At 44.1% G+C, this 16,390-nt stretch overlaps 1 protein-coding gene across 1 annotated transcript in view; it reads left to right on the forward strand.

Moving 5' to 3' along the window:
* Positions 1–1,749: 1,749 nt before the first annotated feature.
* Positions 1,750–16,390, forward strand: part of LOC119810605 — a 125,640-nt gene continuing 110,999 nt past the window's right edge. The window contains exons 1-6 of the mRNA XM_042055044.1: positions 1,750–1,958; positions 3,141–3,255; positions 3,595–3,768; positions 10,756–10,862; positions 13,184–13,321; positions 14,589–14,646. Of these exons, the coding sequence (XP_041910978.1) occupies positions 1,750–1,958; positions 3,141–3,255; positions 3,595–3,768; positions 10,756–10,862; positions 13,184–13,321; positions 14,589–14,646 (801 nt within the window). The remainder of the gene's footprint in view (positions 1,959–3,140; positions 3,256–3,594; positions 3,769–10,755; positions 10,863–13,183; positions 13,322–14,588; positions 14,647–16,390) is intronic.

A 16,390-nucleotide genomic window follows, 5' to 3' on the forward strand; every position in this document is an offset into this window, starting at 1 on the left:
TGAAGCTGGAATTACACACAGTTGTGAGCTACCAGACTAGACACCTTCAGACAGAAAAATCCGAGCAACAATGAACATAATAAAATTATGTTTAATTTCAATAGCATTCGGAAAGACAAAGAGCAACAAATAGTGATTACACAGCTGCTGGGAATCAAACCTTGGTCTTCCAGAAGAGCAGCAAACTTTGCTACTGTCAAGGCAGTTTTTCAGTCATGTAGCATGCTTACACTCAAATTCTGTCCTTCCTGTTCTCCTTGGCTGGCTTTCTAAGGTGGAACAAAGTCATAGCTGGTTCCCAACATGCTCTCACTGCTCCTGGACTGGTTCTGAGCTCCCTAGCACAGGCCAATTTGGGGGCTCCAGTGCATGGCTGCAACCCTGCTGTGCCCACATCAGTATTCATTACTCCTGAGTCCCAACTCAGCTTTCATCCTTGCATGAAATGCCTTCCTTTTCTTCCCTGACTTAAAATCCCTACATCTGTCTTGCCCAGGTGCTCTCAGAATCTCAACTACAGCACCCCTCTAGTGACCCTAGGCACAATGGCATCTACTCGGGGATAAGACTCTGTGGTCACTGTCCCTACTGGGTTTACATCAGCCTCATATGGAAAACTGGGCATCCGCTTGTGTATAAAGGAGAAACCTTTCCCAGGAGCAGAGGTGCAAGCTGCTTCGTTGCTTACTGTGACTTTGTGATAGTCTTTGGCTCCAGGCTTCCAGGAGCCCTTTCCACCTGAGCCGCAATGCTTACAGAAGAGGAGTGGGGAGGAAGAAGAGGAACTAGGCAATGGGGCAAGGCTGTGACACCAGGACCCAGCTGCTTAAAGAGGCATTATAACATAATTAGGAAAAGAAATGTCCGGGACAGTGGTCAGTTAAAAGGTAAAGTTCTTAACTATTACACTATGATCCAAACAAACCCTGCAGATTAAAAAGGAAAAAAGTGAGCACAGCAACCATACTCCCAAGGGTCAAATAAGTGGGGTAGGAGGCAGCAGAAGTCTGTTTTCATTTCATCTGGAGAGTGCAGATTCCTCCACATCGACTTGTACTTGATGACACATATCAGCACAATCTATGAAAACACCAAAACAGCATTCTGTTGTTGCAATTGCTGGTGCAGGTGGGGAGGTGGTAGGGAGATGGTGGGGAGGCATAAACGGCCCAAATGGAGATTCTGAGAGCATTTGTTCGCTTGTGGAGAAAGGATCTCACTATGTCACCCAGGCTGGCAGGGCATTCAAGATACTGCCCTCCTCAAAGTTAGAGTTCTGAGGAAGGTTTTCTTGGAGTCTTCAGCCGCATGGAGATCCACTCTAAGAGAGCTCCATTCCAAGGTTGCGAGCAGACCTTGAGCATAGCATCTGGATCCTCCTAGTGGTGCACATGTTGGACACTTGAATGCCCAGTAGTTCACGAGCCTGGCTTGCGCACTGAGCACTGTCGGTTGCCTGAGGTGATTGGTGCCCGAGGTCCGCTCTGGAGCATGCGCACACGGCGTTGCTTGGCAACGACAGTCCTGCCAACTGCCTAAGAGGTGGAGGGATGTTAAAACTTGGGGCTTCTCTGTGGGCGCATCCTGGCGAGATCCCTAGACTTGGTTGGCTCTGCATTGGTACTGGCAGTGGCTAAGATTGGGACCCAGAGGTACTGGACTCCTGTGAGCACTGCATTGAGTCTGTTAGTGGGAGAAGGGAAGGCAATATAAGCAAGAGTCCAGGGGTGAAGGGCCGCAATCTGAGTCATGAAGAAGATCTTCAAGGGCCATTTGCCCTGGGGCTTCCTGGGCTTTAGACATGCCAATGCTGAGAACCAAGAATGGCACAGGTACCTCACTGGCTACACACCTGTGAAAAAGATACACAAAGCTGCGAGCATGGGAGACATAACCCAAGTGCAGAAGATGCTCGAATTTGGGGATGTGAACGTGAACATTACAGACAGGAAGAAAAGGTCAGAGGGCACAGGGTGGGGATGGCCCGGAACAGGTGTGAGTGAGTGGCAGCAGGGTCCTAGGAGAAGTCTTGGCCCCTAAATACTGGAGAAAGGAGGCCGAGACATGCTTTCACAGAGGACGCTGGGCTTTCTCCCCACCACGGCTCCTCAGCACCTGAAACCTGCACACCCTGGATGGGTCTAGAGTCTAGGCATTCTTTTTTTTTTTTCAAAAATATTTATTTACTTATTTATTATGTATACAATATTCTGTATGTATGTATGCCTACAGGCCAGAAGAGGGCACCAGATCTCATTACAGATGGTTATGAGCCACCATGTGGTTGCTGGGAATTGAACTCAGGACCTTTGGAAGAGCAGGTAATGCTCTTAACCGCTGAGCCATCTCTCCAGCCCGAGTCTAGGCATTCTTAATGAGAAGCAAAGAAGAAGAGAAAGAAGGAAGACTTACTTCCTTCTTAGTTGGGCTCCAACCCCCATAATATTCTGCTTTATTGACAGTTTAAATGTGATTTCACCCACACAGTTGAAATACACAGCATTTTCTGTAAATGTGCACATGAACGAACTGCTAGTTGCTGTGAGTCCCAGGACAAAACTTCATTCAATAAAATCCCATATTCGTTTTATTTCCCGGGAACAAGGGAATACCTATTACTTCCTGAGGGACCTTACATGGCAGCTGAAGCGAGAGGCTAGATTATCTTCAGAGTCGGTTATTCAGCGTGGCCATCTTTACTTACCATTTGCTGATTCCTTCTGGTTCCTAAGTGGGATAGTTTGATTAGCAGCGGTCTTCATCACAGGGTGCGTGAGGCTCTCAACTTCCCACAAGAGCCCCATTAGCTTTAGTTACTTCCTTGATGCTGAAGCGGTTTGTTCCCTGGAGACTTTCTCAGTTTTGAGACTGTGGAAGCCATGCTGCTTGCCAGCGTGGTCCCTACTTCAGGCAGACCTCAGTCAACAAGGCATTCCAAATCTCCCATTGTCTCTGCTGTGATACCACACCCGTTGGGATCATCCAGGTTTAACTGTGCTCTATTCTCAGCACTGCTGAGTAGAAAGAAAGAAATTCCAACAGGTTCCTCTGCTTTGGAGGAGAAGTGAGGGCAGTCCCTGTTGTCTTACCGTCTTAACGCTGTACGGTAGGGTAGCTCTCGGGCATGCTCTCTCTCACAGGACTGCTCTGCACTACGCCTGCGCTCATGGCCAGGCTGAAATGGCGACCCTCTTGCTATGGTATGAATGCAACATTGAAGCCCGAGACAGCGACGAAAGTACAGCTCTGATCAAGGTAATTAGGGCCGACAAGTGCAGCCCTAGACGGAGGAGTACAACTCGCGGATATCCAGGTGTGGGAGGCCTGTACCCCATCATGTGGGAGGCGGACATGGGGCCCATGTCCTGTAGCACTGGAGGCAGGGGCTTGAGGACTGTGCCACACAAACCCAGGACATGCAGGTTTCATTACAGCCTGGGATACATGAGAACACAGTCTCAAAACCTTTTTTTTTTTTAAACTTGAATAAAAATAAATTTCTGACATTTAAATGTAACTATTTGGTGGAACTTGTGGAAAGATTATCTCGAATTTCTTTAGCTGACAGTCTTTCCCTTGGGACAATCCCCACAGGCAGCACAGCGCAGGCACGAGGAATGTGTAAAGGTTCTCCTGAAAAACGGTGCCAACTCAAATGCCATTGATGCAAATCAAAACACCGCTCTCCACTATGCGGTCCACAACAACAGCGCCTCCATAGCCTCCACACTTCTGGAGTTCAGAGCAAACACTGAAATTAAGGCAAAGGTAACACCCACCTTTATTTCCCGGATAGTTTAAAGGCATTCTCCTGGAACCATTTCCACATATAGAGGCTAAAGTGAGCATTCCTTAACTAAAAATGGTTTATGTATCCACAAAAATTATTTGAGAAAACTGTATTAATAATATAAGTTAAATGTAAAAGAGATGTATGTTTTAAATATGTCACCAAAGGTTTCTTTCTGAATTGTCTTAGTTGGGACTTCTATTGCTGTGAAGAGACACCATGACCACAGAAACTCTTACAAAGGAAAACATGTAATTTGAAGTAACTTAGAGTTTCAGAGGATTAATCCATTATCATCATGGTGGGAGATGGTGGCATGCAGGTAGATGTGATGCTGGAGAAGGAACTGGCAGGACGTGAATGATTGTCACACTATACCTAGCTTGAACATTTAAGACCTCAAAGCCATAGTCACACACTTCCTCCAATAAAGCCACACCGATTCCAACAGGGCCATACTGCCTAATAGTGCCACTTCTTATGAGCCTATGGGGGCCGTTTTCTTTCAAACCACCACAATTGGTAAAACATGGTTTTAACAAAAGAAAAAGATTTGTTGTGCAATGCTCCCTTTGTTCATGACCACTTAGACACAGAAAAAAACTCAAAGGCTGGGGTATAGTTTGAAACAGAATTCTCAACAGAAGAAACTCAAATGGCCAAAAGACATTTAAGGAATGCTCATCAGGAAAATGCAAATCAAAACAACTCTGAGATACCATCTTACACCTGTCAGAATGGCCAAGATCAAAAACACTGATGACAAGTTTTGCTGGAGAGGATGTAGAGTAAGGGGAACACTCTTCTATTGCTGGTGGAAGTACAAAGTTTACAGCCATTTTGGAAATCAGTATGGCAATTTCTCAGAAAATTATGGAAAATTGTAACTATCAATTAGCTGGAATATCAACTTGGCTCAAAAATTGAGCAAAAGCAATTGCCCAAGAATCATTATTTTGAAATAACGAAACCACCTGTTTTTTTAGTATAAGGAACATTGATTACACTTGGTTTGCTGCAAAATATCACCTAGCTTCTATCTGGCTTTTCTGTACTAAACAAGCTATTGCTTCATAATAAGGGTTCAACACTTGGGTAGGGGAAACAGGTCGATGCAGCCACAATAACTGCCCATTTCATCATAACACAGCTGTTGGAATATATCATGTGGGAAGCATATAGGTTTCCCATGGTTTTGCATAATGAACTTAACATACTTTGCTGATGTTGAGTGACATGCTCCACCTGAGCCAACATTTGCCTAGCAGCGTCTGTAAGATGTCTAGGGAAGCGGGGATCACTATTTCCTTAAGAATCTCACTGAACGGCTCAAGACCCTTCATAGACAACTTCAAATAGGGCCATTCCCCCAGTAATTTCTGAAAATCATTTAAAATTTGAATATTATCTTTTCTATTTTTTAGTTTCTGAGGCTTAATTTCTTTATGATACAAAATATGCCCCAAATACTGAAAAGGTGGCTGTCTCTGGGGGCACTTTCTGGGGCAATTAATAACCCTGCATGGGCAAGGCCCTGCTGAAGCTGTCCATATGTTGCAAGTAAAACTCCTTCATTTTTTATGGGCAAGCAAAATATCTATATAATGAATAATATATAATTTCATATTGGACTATTAGCCATACCCTGGGGCAATACCTTCAAATGATATCTCCCCATGGGCTCTTTGAAATTAATTGGTAGAACACTAAATGCAAATCTTTGACAATCTTGGGGAGCCAAAGGGGTGGTAAAAACAATCCTTTAAATCTAAAATAACTTTATAGGTATCTTTTGGTATGGCTGTAGGAGAAGGTAATCCAGGTTGTAAAGCTCCCATTAGATGAATGATTCCATTAACTTTCCTTACATCTAGTATTACTAATCCATTTCCCAGATTTCTTTTTAATCACGAAAATAGGAGAATTAGAGTGTACAACACGGTCACTATTCAGCTGTTCCTGCACTAGCTGCTGGACAGCTTGTGTCTTCTCTTTTGTTAGAGGCCACTGATACACTCTTACAGGCTCCTCATTTTTCCAAATAGTAGGGTCTGCATGGAGTGCAGGTTTCTAGTGGCTTCTCCTAAAAAATCCTAATCCTGCTTTGGAAGGTCTCTTGCTAGGCATGGTAGGATCAGTTTTTCTTTCATTCTCCCTGCTGAGCCCCGATTGAGTAGCAATCCTTGTTGGACTATTTGGCTAGCAATAATTGCATTGGGGCTATACAAATACACTCCAATTTGGCTAATAACCTCTCAACCCCATAGATTTACAGACAAGTGGGGAACAATATATGGCCAAAAAGTTCCTTCATGGTCTTCTTCATTTTTCCAGGAAAGTTTTTTGTTACTTTGCTCAGGACCAATCCCTTGTAGCTGTGCAATAGTTTCCATCTTTGGCCACATTGAAGGCCCTTGACTGGCAGTAATAACAGACACATATGCACCATTCTCCAGGAGGCCAAATAAGCTCTTTCCATTTATAAACAAAGTAAATTCTGGGCACTGTGGACCTATGACTTGTAGCCAATAGGCATCAGATAAACCAAACCCAGCTTCTCCTCTCTTACCTCTTTTAACTTGATTTCTTGTTTGCATTTGGGGAAGTAAAATTAATTGTGAAGGTCTCTGGCCTGTCTTTACCATAGAAATTCTATTAGGTGAGTGAGTCATACCTTGATTTCTCCTTCATAATCAGTGTCAATCATGCTGGGAGCTGCATGGTAGTACTACTTCTTCCTAGTTTTTTGGCAAAGACCAATAAACACCAGTGGAGAAAGCTTGCACCCCATTTGGGGAGTTAAAACTGTGTAGATGGAAGAGCTGATACCCAATACTGCACTGTTTGGGGTTGCTCTGCAGAGAGCCTAAATGGATTTCCTGCTGAATTGCCCCATTTTGGGGGGCCTGAGGAAGGCCCCTCTGCCAATTTCCCTGCAGGGGATTCCCTTGGGCATCCTTTTTGATTGACATCCATTATCCCTATGTTTTTCTCTCTTGCATCTTTTTTTTTTGATCTCCAGGGTTGTTCCTTTATCAGGACACTGCTTGCTCTCATATCCCATCCAAATACACCCAAAGCAACTTCCAGGAGATCTGTTAGTTCTCCCTCTCCCTGGGCCTTGATTTCTTTATCAGAAGAGAACATCCTTAACTATTTTTCCCTGTGATGTGGCTAAGTGTACCGGCGTGTACTGGCGGTACCGGCGGTCGGAGGGGTTAGGAAATAACCAAGATAGTCCTTTTATAATAAATCAGTTTTAATAAAAGGGGAAATAAGGGAACTTACAGAACCAAGGGTCCAGCGGAGTAGAAGGTAATGCGGGGGGGTCCTTCCGGCCCCCGATCCTATTTAAGGGGTATCCTACTCCGCTGGGGCAGCCACGCCCCTGAACGCAGGGATTGGGCCAGCTGCCCCAACAGCTAAGCCCTGACTATATGAGGGCCCAGTATTTGAACAAAGGTGAATATAATCAGAGATGTTGTTTTTCTTTCTAAAAGGTCTCAAAGCAGCCTGATAGGCAGCATTAGCATTCTCATACACTAGCTCGTTAGCAAAGGCCTAGATTCTCCATCCCCAATTCACCTGCCCGTTGTCAGCATTAGCCTAGAGACAAAGTCCTAAAATAATTCATCAGGTTCCTGCCTTATTTTTGACAAGTCCTCAGTATACTTTCCAGAAGATGGAAATTTATTTCAGGCCTTCTTGGCAGCTGCACTAATCTGGGCATACACTGCCACATCATAATTTAACTGCTGATCTGTCTCCTGATAAATGCCTTCTCCAGCAAGCATATCAAAAGTAATGGGAATTTATTGGGACCACTTTATTTCAGCTGTGACTTGACATTGTTCAGCAAATTCATTTTTCCACAACAGGTAGTCCCTGCCTGACAGACAAGCTTTGGCCATCTGTTTCTGATCACTGGGAGGCAAGGTCTCTACAGCCATGTTTTCTAACAGAGTTTGTGTAAAAGGAGCAGGGGGCCTATATGGAGAACAGACTATTTTAAATTCCTTGAATTGTTTAAATGGGATTGACACATGCACCCTGACTAAATTTCCCTAAGTGTCCAATTGCTCCATCTCTGGAATCATCTGAAACCTTGCACATCCTCTTCTCTGCTAATTGTCGCCCTAATACTAGCTTGTGGATGAGATGCATGACTAATGGTGAGTGTTGCCATATTCCAGGAGGTCTTTGCAACATAGACAGCCCCCTAAGTGGATCTAACCCAGCCACTATGGCAGGCAGAAGAGTGCCCTTCCGAAAAGAGAAGACTTGCAGAATCTCATTTTTATTTTAAAGGATAGTACCACATCTCTCAAGCCCTTTAGCTCCTGCTCAATCTCACAACAAGGTTTCTACCTCTCATCATTCATGGTCAGAAGTGAGGGAGGGCTTCTTCCTCAAGCCCAGCAGTCAAACTGATCATCACCAAACAGCTCCTCTAGCAGTGCAGAGGGTTTTGCTTCACTTCTAACTGTTCCAGAGGGAAATACCTCCCTCCATTCAGGGCACAAATCCAAACTGTGCCACATAAGTGCCCACAGACTAGGCATCCACTGGGACTCCTCCAGGATCATACTCATCATGTTGTTGGATTTTCACTCCAATTCTCTCGTGTGTGTTTGCATCCAAGGTCCCGTGCTCAGGAAGCTAAAGGCACACCTGCTCTACAAACTCGGAAAGCCTCTGTGCTTGCTGCTGCTCTATTTCAGCTCCTCTGGCTTTTAAAATATCTTTAAGCAAATGTATAAACAGCTGGCTACTATTACCCTCCCTGTAGAAGGAATGGCGGACTGTGTCCTGCCACCTGGCTAGCTTTACACCTGAAATAATTACACAGAAACGGTATTCTTTTAAATACTGCTTGGCCCATTAGTTCTAGCCTCTTATTGGCTAACTCTCACATCTTGATTAACCCATTTCTAATAATCTGTGTAGCACCACAAGGTGGTGGCTTACCAGGAAAGATCCTAACCTGCGTCTGTCTTGGGTTGGAGAATTATGGTGACTGCCTCACTGCCTTCTACCCAGCATCCTGTTCTGTTTACTCCACCCACCTAATTTTCTGTCCTATCAAAGGGCCAAGGCAGTTTCTTTATTAACCAATGAAAGTAACACATAGACAGATGACCCTCCTCCATCACCTCCCCGTATTTATAGCTTTCCTCCGAGTTACTCACAGCACTTCCTCTTTACTATTATCTGAGCCCCTTTCACTCACACTGTCCTTCACTTGGTCCCTGCCTTTAGGTCTCCTTTGTCAGGACCTGCCCACCTGGTGAACGTGCCTGAAATGGGGAGTAAGGATTGAGAAGAGAAAGAGACAAGAGACAGAAGATAGAGTCAGGAGGGCTCTCAGTAAATACTGTAGCCACCTCGAATTTATTTCTCATCATCCTTTTATACCCCCCAAAAGGGGAGGGCAAAAGACTTCCTCACTATGGTTCAAGGAACAAGCGAAAGCAATCAGCTCCTTAATTGTCAAAACACATCTAGTGACCACACCTTTGGCTAAACATCCTGTCATTTGGCCTTGGCAAACTTGAACTCTTTGATCTTGAGTCAAGATGGGAATAGAGTCACTGTGAACTTCCACAATCAACCTACAATCTGCAGCCCCAGAGAGGCTAGATAGCAAAGAGGGCCCAAAGAGGGATGTGTGGATTTCCCTGGGAAGGGGAAATAGAAGAGATCTCCTGGATAAACTGGGGTGGGGGTGGAAGGATGGGAACTTGAGGGAGCAAGATCTGGGTTGGAGGCTGGATATAGGGGGAGTAATGGAAGAGGATGGCCGCAGCTGAGAATCCTGGCAATACTACAGAGGGCGCCTAAACTGGCCATCTGCTGCAATCAGACTGATCATCTGTTGGCAGAGATACTCTATTCAGTAACTTAGGGAAGTAGAGGTAGAGATTGACAGCCAAGCACTGGACTGAGCTCTGGGAGTCTTGCTGAAGAAAGGGAAAAAGGATTGTATGAGCCAGGTGGTCATGATGGGGGAACCCACAGAGATAACTGACCTGAGCTCATGGGAGCTCATGGACTCTGGACTAACAGTTAGGGAGACTCCATGGGACTAATCTAGGTCTTCTGCATGTGTATGACAATGTGTCACTTAGTCTCTTTGTCATGGGAGCTCATGGACTCTGGACTAACAGTTAGGGAGACTCCATGGGACTAATCTAGGTCTTCTGCGTGTGTATGACAATGTGTCACTTAGTCTCTTTGTAAGACTACCAGTAGAGAGATCTACATTTTACATACAAAACCCAGTTCCCACTACCTCCCCTCCTCCCATTACTTCCACCTTTCCTCCCACCCCCATCCACTCCTCAGAGAGGGTAAGGCATATTGCTTTGAGGAAGGACCAAGGCCCTCCCTGCTATATCTAGGCTGAGCAAAGTATCCATCCAAAGAGAATGGGTTCCAAAAAGCCTGCCCAAGCAGTTGGGAAAAATCCTGGTGCCACTGCCAGTGGCCCTGCAGTGTGCCCCAACCATATGCTGTCACCCACATTCACAGGGTCTAGTTTGGTCCTTCCCTGTCCGACCAGAGTTGGTGAGCTCCCATTAGCTCAGGTAAGCTGTTTCAGTGGGTGTCCCCATCATGGTCTTGACCTCTTTGCTCATATTCCCACTCTTCCCACTCTTCAACTGAACTTTGGAAGCTCTGTCCAGTGCTCCTCTGTCAGTCTATCTTCTTATAGAACCCAGGGATGGCACCACCCGCCATGGGCTGGGCCCTCCCCCATTGATCACTAAATGAGAAAATGCCTTACAGCTGGAGCTCTAGGAAGCATTTCCTCAGCTGAGGCTCCTTCCTCTGATGACTCCAGCTTGTGTCAAGATGTCACACAAAACCAGCCCAGACAGTTGCCTTCACAGGGCCTTAGTAGAGTTGCATCTGACTGAGAAATATGTCACTGCGGGAGTTGTCAGCTGTTCTTGTTTTCACAGAATGGCTACACACCGCTTATACTGGCCGTGCTGGAAAACAAATTGGAGATGGTGGAGCTGTTGTTACGGGCCGCATCCAATATAAACGCCGTGGATAACTTCAAGAGGTACCTTCAAACCCTTTAAATCCTTCCAACATGCTAGAGTGGTTGCAGTAATTTAAAACATCAATACTAAATTCATAAGAATTTAGCTTACACTTATAGGAAACACATTAAAACAAATTAACAGGTAGGTAGAGATTAACTGTTCAACTTTGTCTGTCTGTCTGTCTGTCTGTCTGTCTGTCTCTTTCTCTCTCTCTCACACACACACACCCAAAACTGTATGGCAGGGCTCACATTTCCTTCTAATATTGACAGATCTTTGTTACTTGAAGTCGACTTTTTAGTCATATGATTTTATATTAACTAAAATAGTTTCATATTAGCCTTATTTTTAGAAATGTAAACTGCTAGTTTAAGATTCCAATGAAATTCTTAATAATTTTACAGTATTTCCCACCTCTGTCTCTTGCATACATTTCCTCTAAAATGCTATATTAGTGAGAAATACTTTTGAAAATTGCTTTCTATCTTTGATGGTTCTTTGCTTTAAGTTGCTTTGTCTGAAGAATATTAGTGTTGGATTATCTCCAAATGACTAGATTGTGTCTTATTAGATTATCGATCAATGTCTCCCCATCATTCTCTGATTTATGCTGATGTGTTCAGCTTGTCAAATACATAGAAGAAACCATTTAATGGAAGAAAGATTTATTTTGCGTCACAGTTTCATGGGCTCCAATCCACGGTGGACTAGAGTTACCTTAGAACCAGAGGTAAGGTAGATTATGACAGGAAGTGGGGGCATGAAGCAGGGGAAGGTTTCATCTCCTTAAAGCCAGGACACAGAAAAACAGAAGGTTACCTTGACAAGGCAAAACCTTCAAAGGACACGCCCTAGTGACCCAGGTCCTTCCCCAGAACCCGCATCCTAATAGACAAGCTATCAACAATCCCACAAATGAATTGATATACAGATGCCATTAGCACCCATGTGATCTAATCACCTCAGTGGTTCAACCTCCTCGGGCCAACTCCTCAACCCTTAAAACTCCAGTAGACGTTTGCGTATTGGACTGGCATGTACAGAGGACCTACCTAACTTCACCCGAGTAAACTTCCAGTAATGAAAGGAGGTAATAAGAGATGGGTAAAGATGACTTAGCTTCCTTCTCACAAGACTGGGTTTATCTGTGCCTTCCTGATTAATGCATGGCCTCACAACTATTATTTATCACCAAATATATTTTCTGAGATGAACATAAGGATAATATTCCTTTTTATCATTTATCTTATTTATATGTATGAATGTTTTGCTTGTATGTATACATGTGTACCATTTGTCTGTCTAGTGCTTATAGATACAAAAAGAGGGCATCAGATTCCCTGGAATTGGGGTCACAGTTTTGCACCATCATAACTGGGTCTGAAACTGGGCCTTCTCTACAAGAGCATTAAGTGCTCTTAATTACTGAGCTAGCTCTCTAGTCTGCCAAAATCAGGATAATATTCTTGAAGAGTTGTTTTCACATGTCTATATAGCATTGATATCAGCACCTAGCACAAGGTAGTCAGCCTCATTAACTAAATCACTGTTACCAAAAATTACCTTTAATTTTAAAGTTCTATTTATATTTTATGTTTATGAATGTTTTGTCTGCATAGATTTCTGTGTACCACATACATGTCTGGTACCTAAGGAAGTCAGAAGAGGGTGTCAGATCATTTGGAGCTGGAGCTATATGTGGTTGTAAGCTACCATGTGCGTGCTGAGAATAGAACCCAGGTCCTCTGCAAGAACAAACAAGTGTTTTTAACCACTGAGCCATTTCTCCAACCTGATATTATCTTTACTACTAATATTTTATATTAATAACTTTTGAAATAACACCAATAACTTTCCCTTATTTGGCCTGTTGCTGACTATGAATTACGGTCTATTACATCAGGCTAGGAAAGTCGTGGAGACTTCTTCATTTAATTTCGCCCACTTCAGGTAAATGATCTAGGCATGGCACTAGCCCCTGCATGGCATGGAATTCTACTGAGCAGCACAGCAGTGGCGCAGGAGGCCTCTGGGTTCTCCCCTTTAGCATTAGAGGTAACAAAGATCAGTGAATGACATCCCTCCCCCCCCGCAATGGTTTTGTCTGTTCTTAACTGCTAATGACTGCTCTAACACACAGGCTAGAGGGAAAGTCAGACAGTTGTTTGTATGACTTTAATAAAGTGTGTCAGGAAGCCTGGTGTTGGTGGCGCTTGCCTGGTCTACCTAATAAGTACCAGGACAACCAGGGCTATGTAGAGAGTCTCGGTCTCAAAATAAATAAATAAACACGAACAAATGACTAAAGTGAAGTGTGACATTACGTTTGTTCTTTTAGGTCTGCCCTCATCCACGCTGTGAGAGCTCAGTCTAAGGACATGATCAGCCTTCTTCTCCAGCAGGGTGCTGATGTGTCGTTGGTGGACGTCTACGGAGCAACGGCACAGAGTTACACTGTTTTTGAAACCTTTCAAGTGTAAGTGTTTATATTACAATACTGACTAGCTTCAAATTGATATTTTTAGTAGTTATAACCACCCCATCCTTATATATCCAATGAGATTTCACAGTCCAGTCTGTGGCACGGCCATGAGTTAGTCGACTTCATGGACCAGAAGCCAAGCAAACACTGGACTAGGTTGGAGGAGTGACAGGTGCAGAGTTCTCTATCTTAGGACCTTTACTTTGGCAGCACTGGCGACTGAGCTGAGATTCGCATCTGCTAGGTATGGTCTCCCCTGCAATAGACCCCCAGGCCCTATCTCAGGAGGGTTAAGTCCTTTACTTAGGATCAGAGCACTACTCTTCCATTCCAATCGTAAGACCCACACAAGGTGTAAAGATAGTGTTCCGGCTTTAAGTGGTCTTATTGGTTGTTTGGGTTTTTTAATGTCAAAGTTAGCAGAAAATGTGGTTATCTTCTCCTGAGTTCTCTCCCTCAATATTGTTCTTTTTTCAGTTTTTTAAAAATTATTTTTATATGTATGGGTGTTTTGCTTGCATGTATGTCTATGACTCTCTTGCATGACTGATGCCCACAGAGGCCAGAAGAGGGTGGAACTGGAGTTACACACAGCTGTCAACTGCCGGGTGACTGTTAGGATCAAAGCTGGGTCCTCTGCAAGAGCAGTGTTCTTAACCACTGGGTCATCTCTCCAGCCCCTGGCTTTTATAGTTTTTAATGTTTGACTCTTTCTTCCTGGCAAGAGATGCCCAATAACAATGGACAGACTTTCCTACATTTAGACTTCTGATTAACGTGTTCAAGGGTTTTCTCAGCTGGGGCAATTCAGGCAGCAAAAGCTACAAGAACCCTCAGCTTATCTTTAAAGAGAGGACATTGTGCAAATAGAGTACCTGTTGCTCTTGACTGTGGAATCCAGAGGGAGTGTTCCTTGAGAACATTCTAGACTGAGAGAAGTAGAAGCAGAAAGATGAATCTGCAAGCTTGATTGTTTCAGAAGTTGACATAGAAACAAATAAAAGCTGCCATGTAGCTGGCTGTGGTGGAGCACACCTTTAATCTCTCAGCACTCGGGGGGCAGAGGCAGGCAGATCTCAGAGTTGGAGGCCAACCTGGTCTACAGAGTGAGTTCCCGGACAGCCAGGGCTACACAGAGAAACCCTGTCTCCAATAAGCTTAACCAAACCAAAATAAAACAAAAACTAGATGGCTTGCTTTTCCTAGGATTAAAAAAAAAAAAAAATGAAGCTCGCCTCTCACTGTAGTCTTTGCTCTGCAGGCTTTCCAAAGGCCCCAGTTCTACAACAAGAGAGGACAGATATAATTCTGATGCCAAGGTAAAAAGCTAATTTGTGATGCTGACTTTTTGATCTGGGGCTCTGGGGATTTGGCTCAGTGGTGGGGTGCTTGCCTGACTAGTATAAGGGCTAGGTTTGGTCTTCAGCTCAGAGTGGGGGACATGTGCTGTAAATTTGTTCTCTCTCTCTCTCTCTCTCTCTCTCTCTCTCTCTCTCTCTCTCTCTCTCTCTCTCTCTCTCTTTCTCCCTCCTCTAATAGCAAAGTTGACTTAGGAAGAGGCTTTAACATAGATTTTTTCTGCGCAAACATTAAGTCAAAGGGGGTCGGTTAGGAAACAGGACAATAGTCTGAAAACGTGTGTGGGCTTTCTTAATGAAGAGCCAGACTTGTTTTACAAATAGCCCTATATACAATCTTGGTGGCTTCTGAGGTAATATTGTTTAGGGGTTTGGTGTGCTGGCTGGTTTCTGTCGATTTGATACAAACCTAGACATATCTGGGAAGAGGGAATTTTAATTGAGAAAATAAGATCACCCTACAGGAAAATCTGCGGGGCATTTTCTTGATTGATGATTTATGTGGGAGGGCCCGGCCCATTGTGGGTGGCTCTACCTCTGAGCAAGAGCTCCTGAGGTGTGTAAGAAAATGAAGGGAGAAACAGGGATTGAGCAAGCGAGGAAGCCACACTCCTTCCTGATCTCTGCTTCAGTTCCTACCTCCAGGTCTCTGAGTTCCTGCCCTGGCTTCCCTGGAAGCTGTAAGATGAAATAAACTTTTCTCTCCAAGTTAGTTTTGGTCTTGGTGTTTTATTACATCAAAAAAAAAATCCCATCTAAGATAGTTGGTAAGGAATACTTTCCCCATCTTTTGTAAATGAGATCTTAAGTTCCTGGCTGTGAACTGGGTAGGTTGGAGGCTGATCTGAAAAGTTATAAGGTCAAAGGAATCCCTTTTGTACAGGTCACAGAGAGTTGAGAAATACACTTTGACTATTATAAGCGAAGTTCATGAAACTGTGAGATTCTCAGAGCTGCAGATTAACAGCCTGGGTCAGCTGACTCCCATTTCACGAGAGTCCCGACCAGGGCTTCCTTTCCCTTTTCTCGCTCCATTGATTTCCCCGTCTTTGTATCCTGCCTCAATTTCCCCTTTTAGTACCCTTTTATCTGAGGCTTTTCTCCCTTGATTGTAAGAATTGTATGTGAGCTGGGCGGTGGTGGCAGGCGCCTTTAATCCCAGCACTTGGGAGGCAGAGGCAGGCGGATCTCTGTGAGTTTGAGGCTAGCCTGGTCTACAAAGCTAGTTCCAGGACAGGCTCCAAAGCTACAGAGAAACCCTGTCTCGAAAAACCAAACCAAACAAACAAAAGAACTGTATATGAAGCCTCTTTGCTGATGAGAAGGGATGCGGGCTCTGTCCACCAAGGGCTCAAAAATCTTGATCTTGTTGATGGAATAGAACCTCATAAAGGTTGTGAATCTAGGGGGAGGCTGTTCTTATCCAGGATGTCAAAGTATGCTGTGCCTGGGCCTAAGACTAGTTTGGGTGTGTAAATCACAGAGGACTGAGAACATATTGCCCAAGTTGTTAGGAACATGTGCAGAGCCTTCTAATAATGGCACAAGCTGTCTTACGTACTTTTGTTAGTATTTCAAGGGCTTTCTGGATTGATTTGTGAAAATAAATATTAATGCTTATATCCTAACAGTATGGCTAAGCCAACAAAAATTTTAAGAAGTAATCTAGCATCGGAACAAATTAAAAGAAAACTACAGTGAAGTT

Source organism: Arvicola amphibius, chromosome 1, assembly GCF_903992535.2.
Source record: "Arvicola amphibius chromosome 1, mArvAmp1.2, whole genome shotgun sequence".
Classification (NCBI taxonomy): Eukaryota; Metazoa; Chordata; class Mammalia; order Rodentia; family Cricetidae; genus Arvicola; species Arvicola amphibius.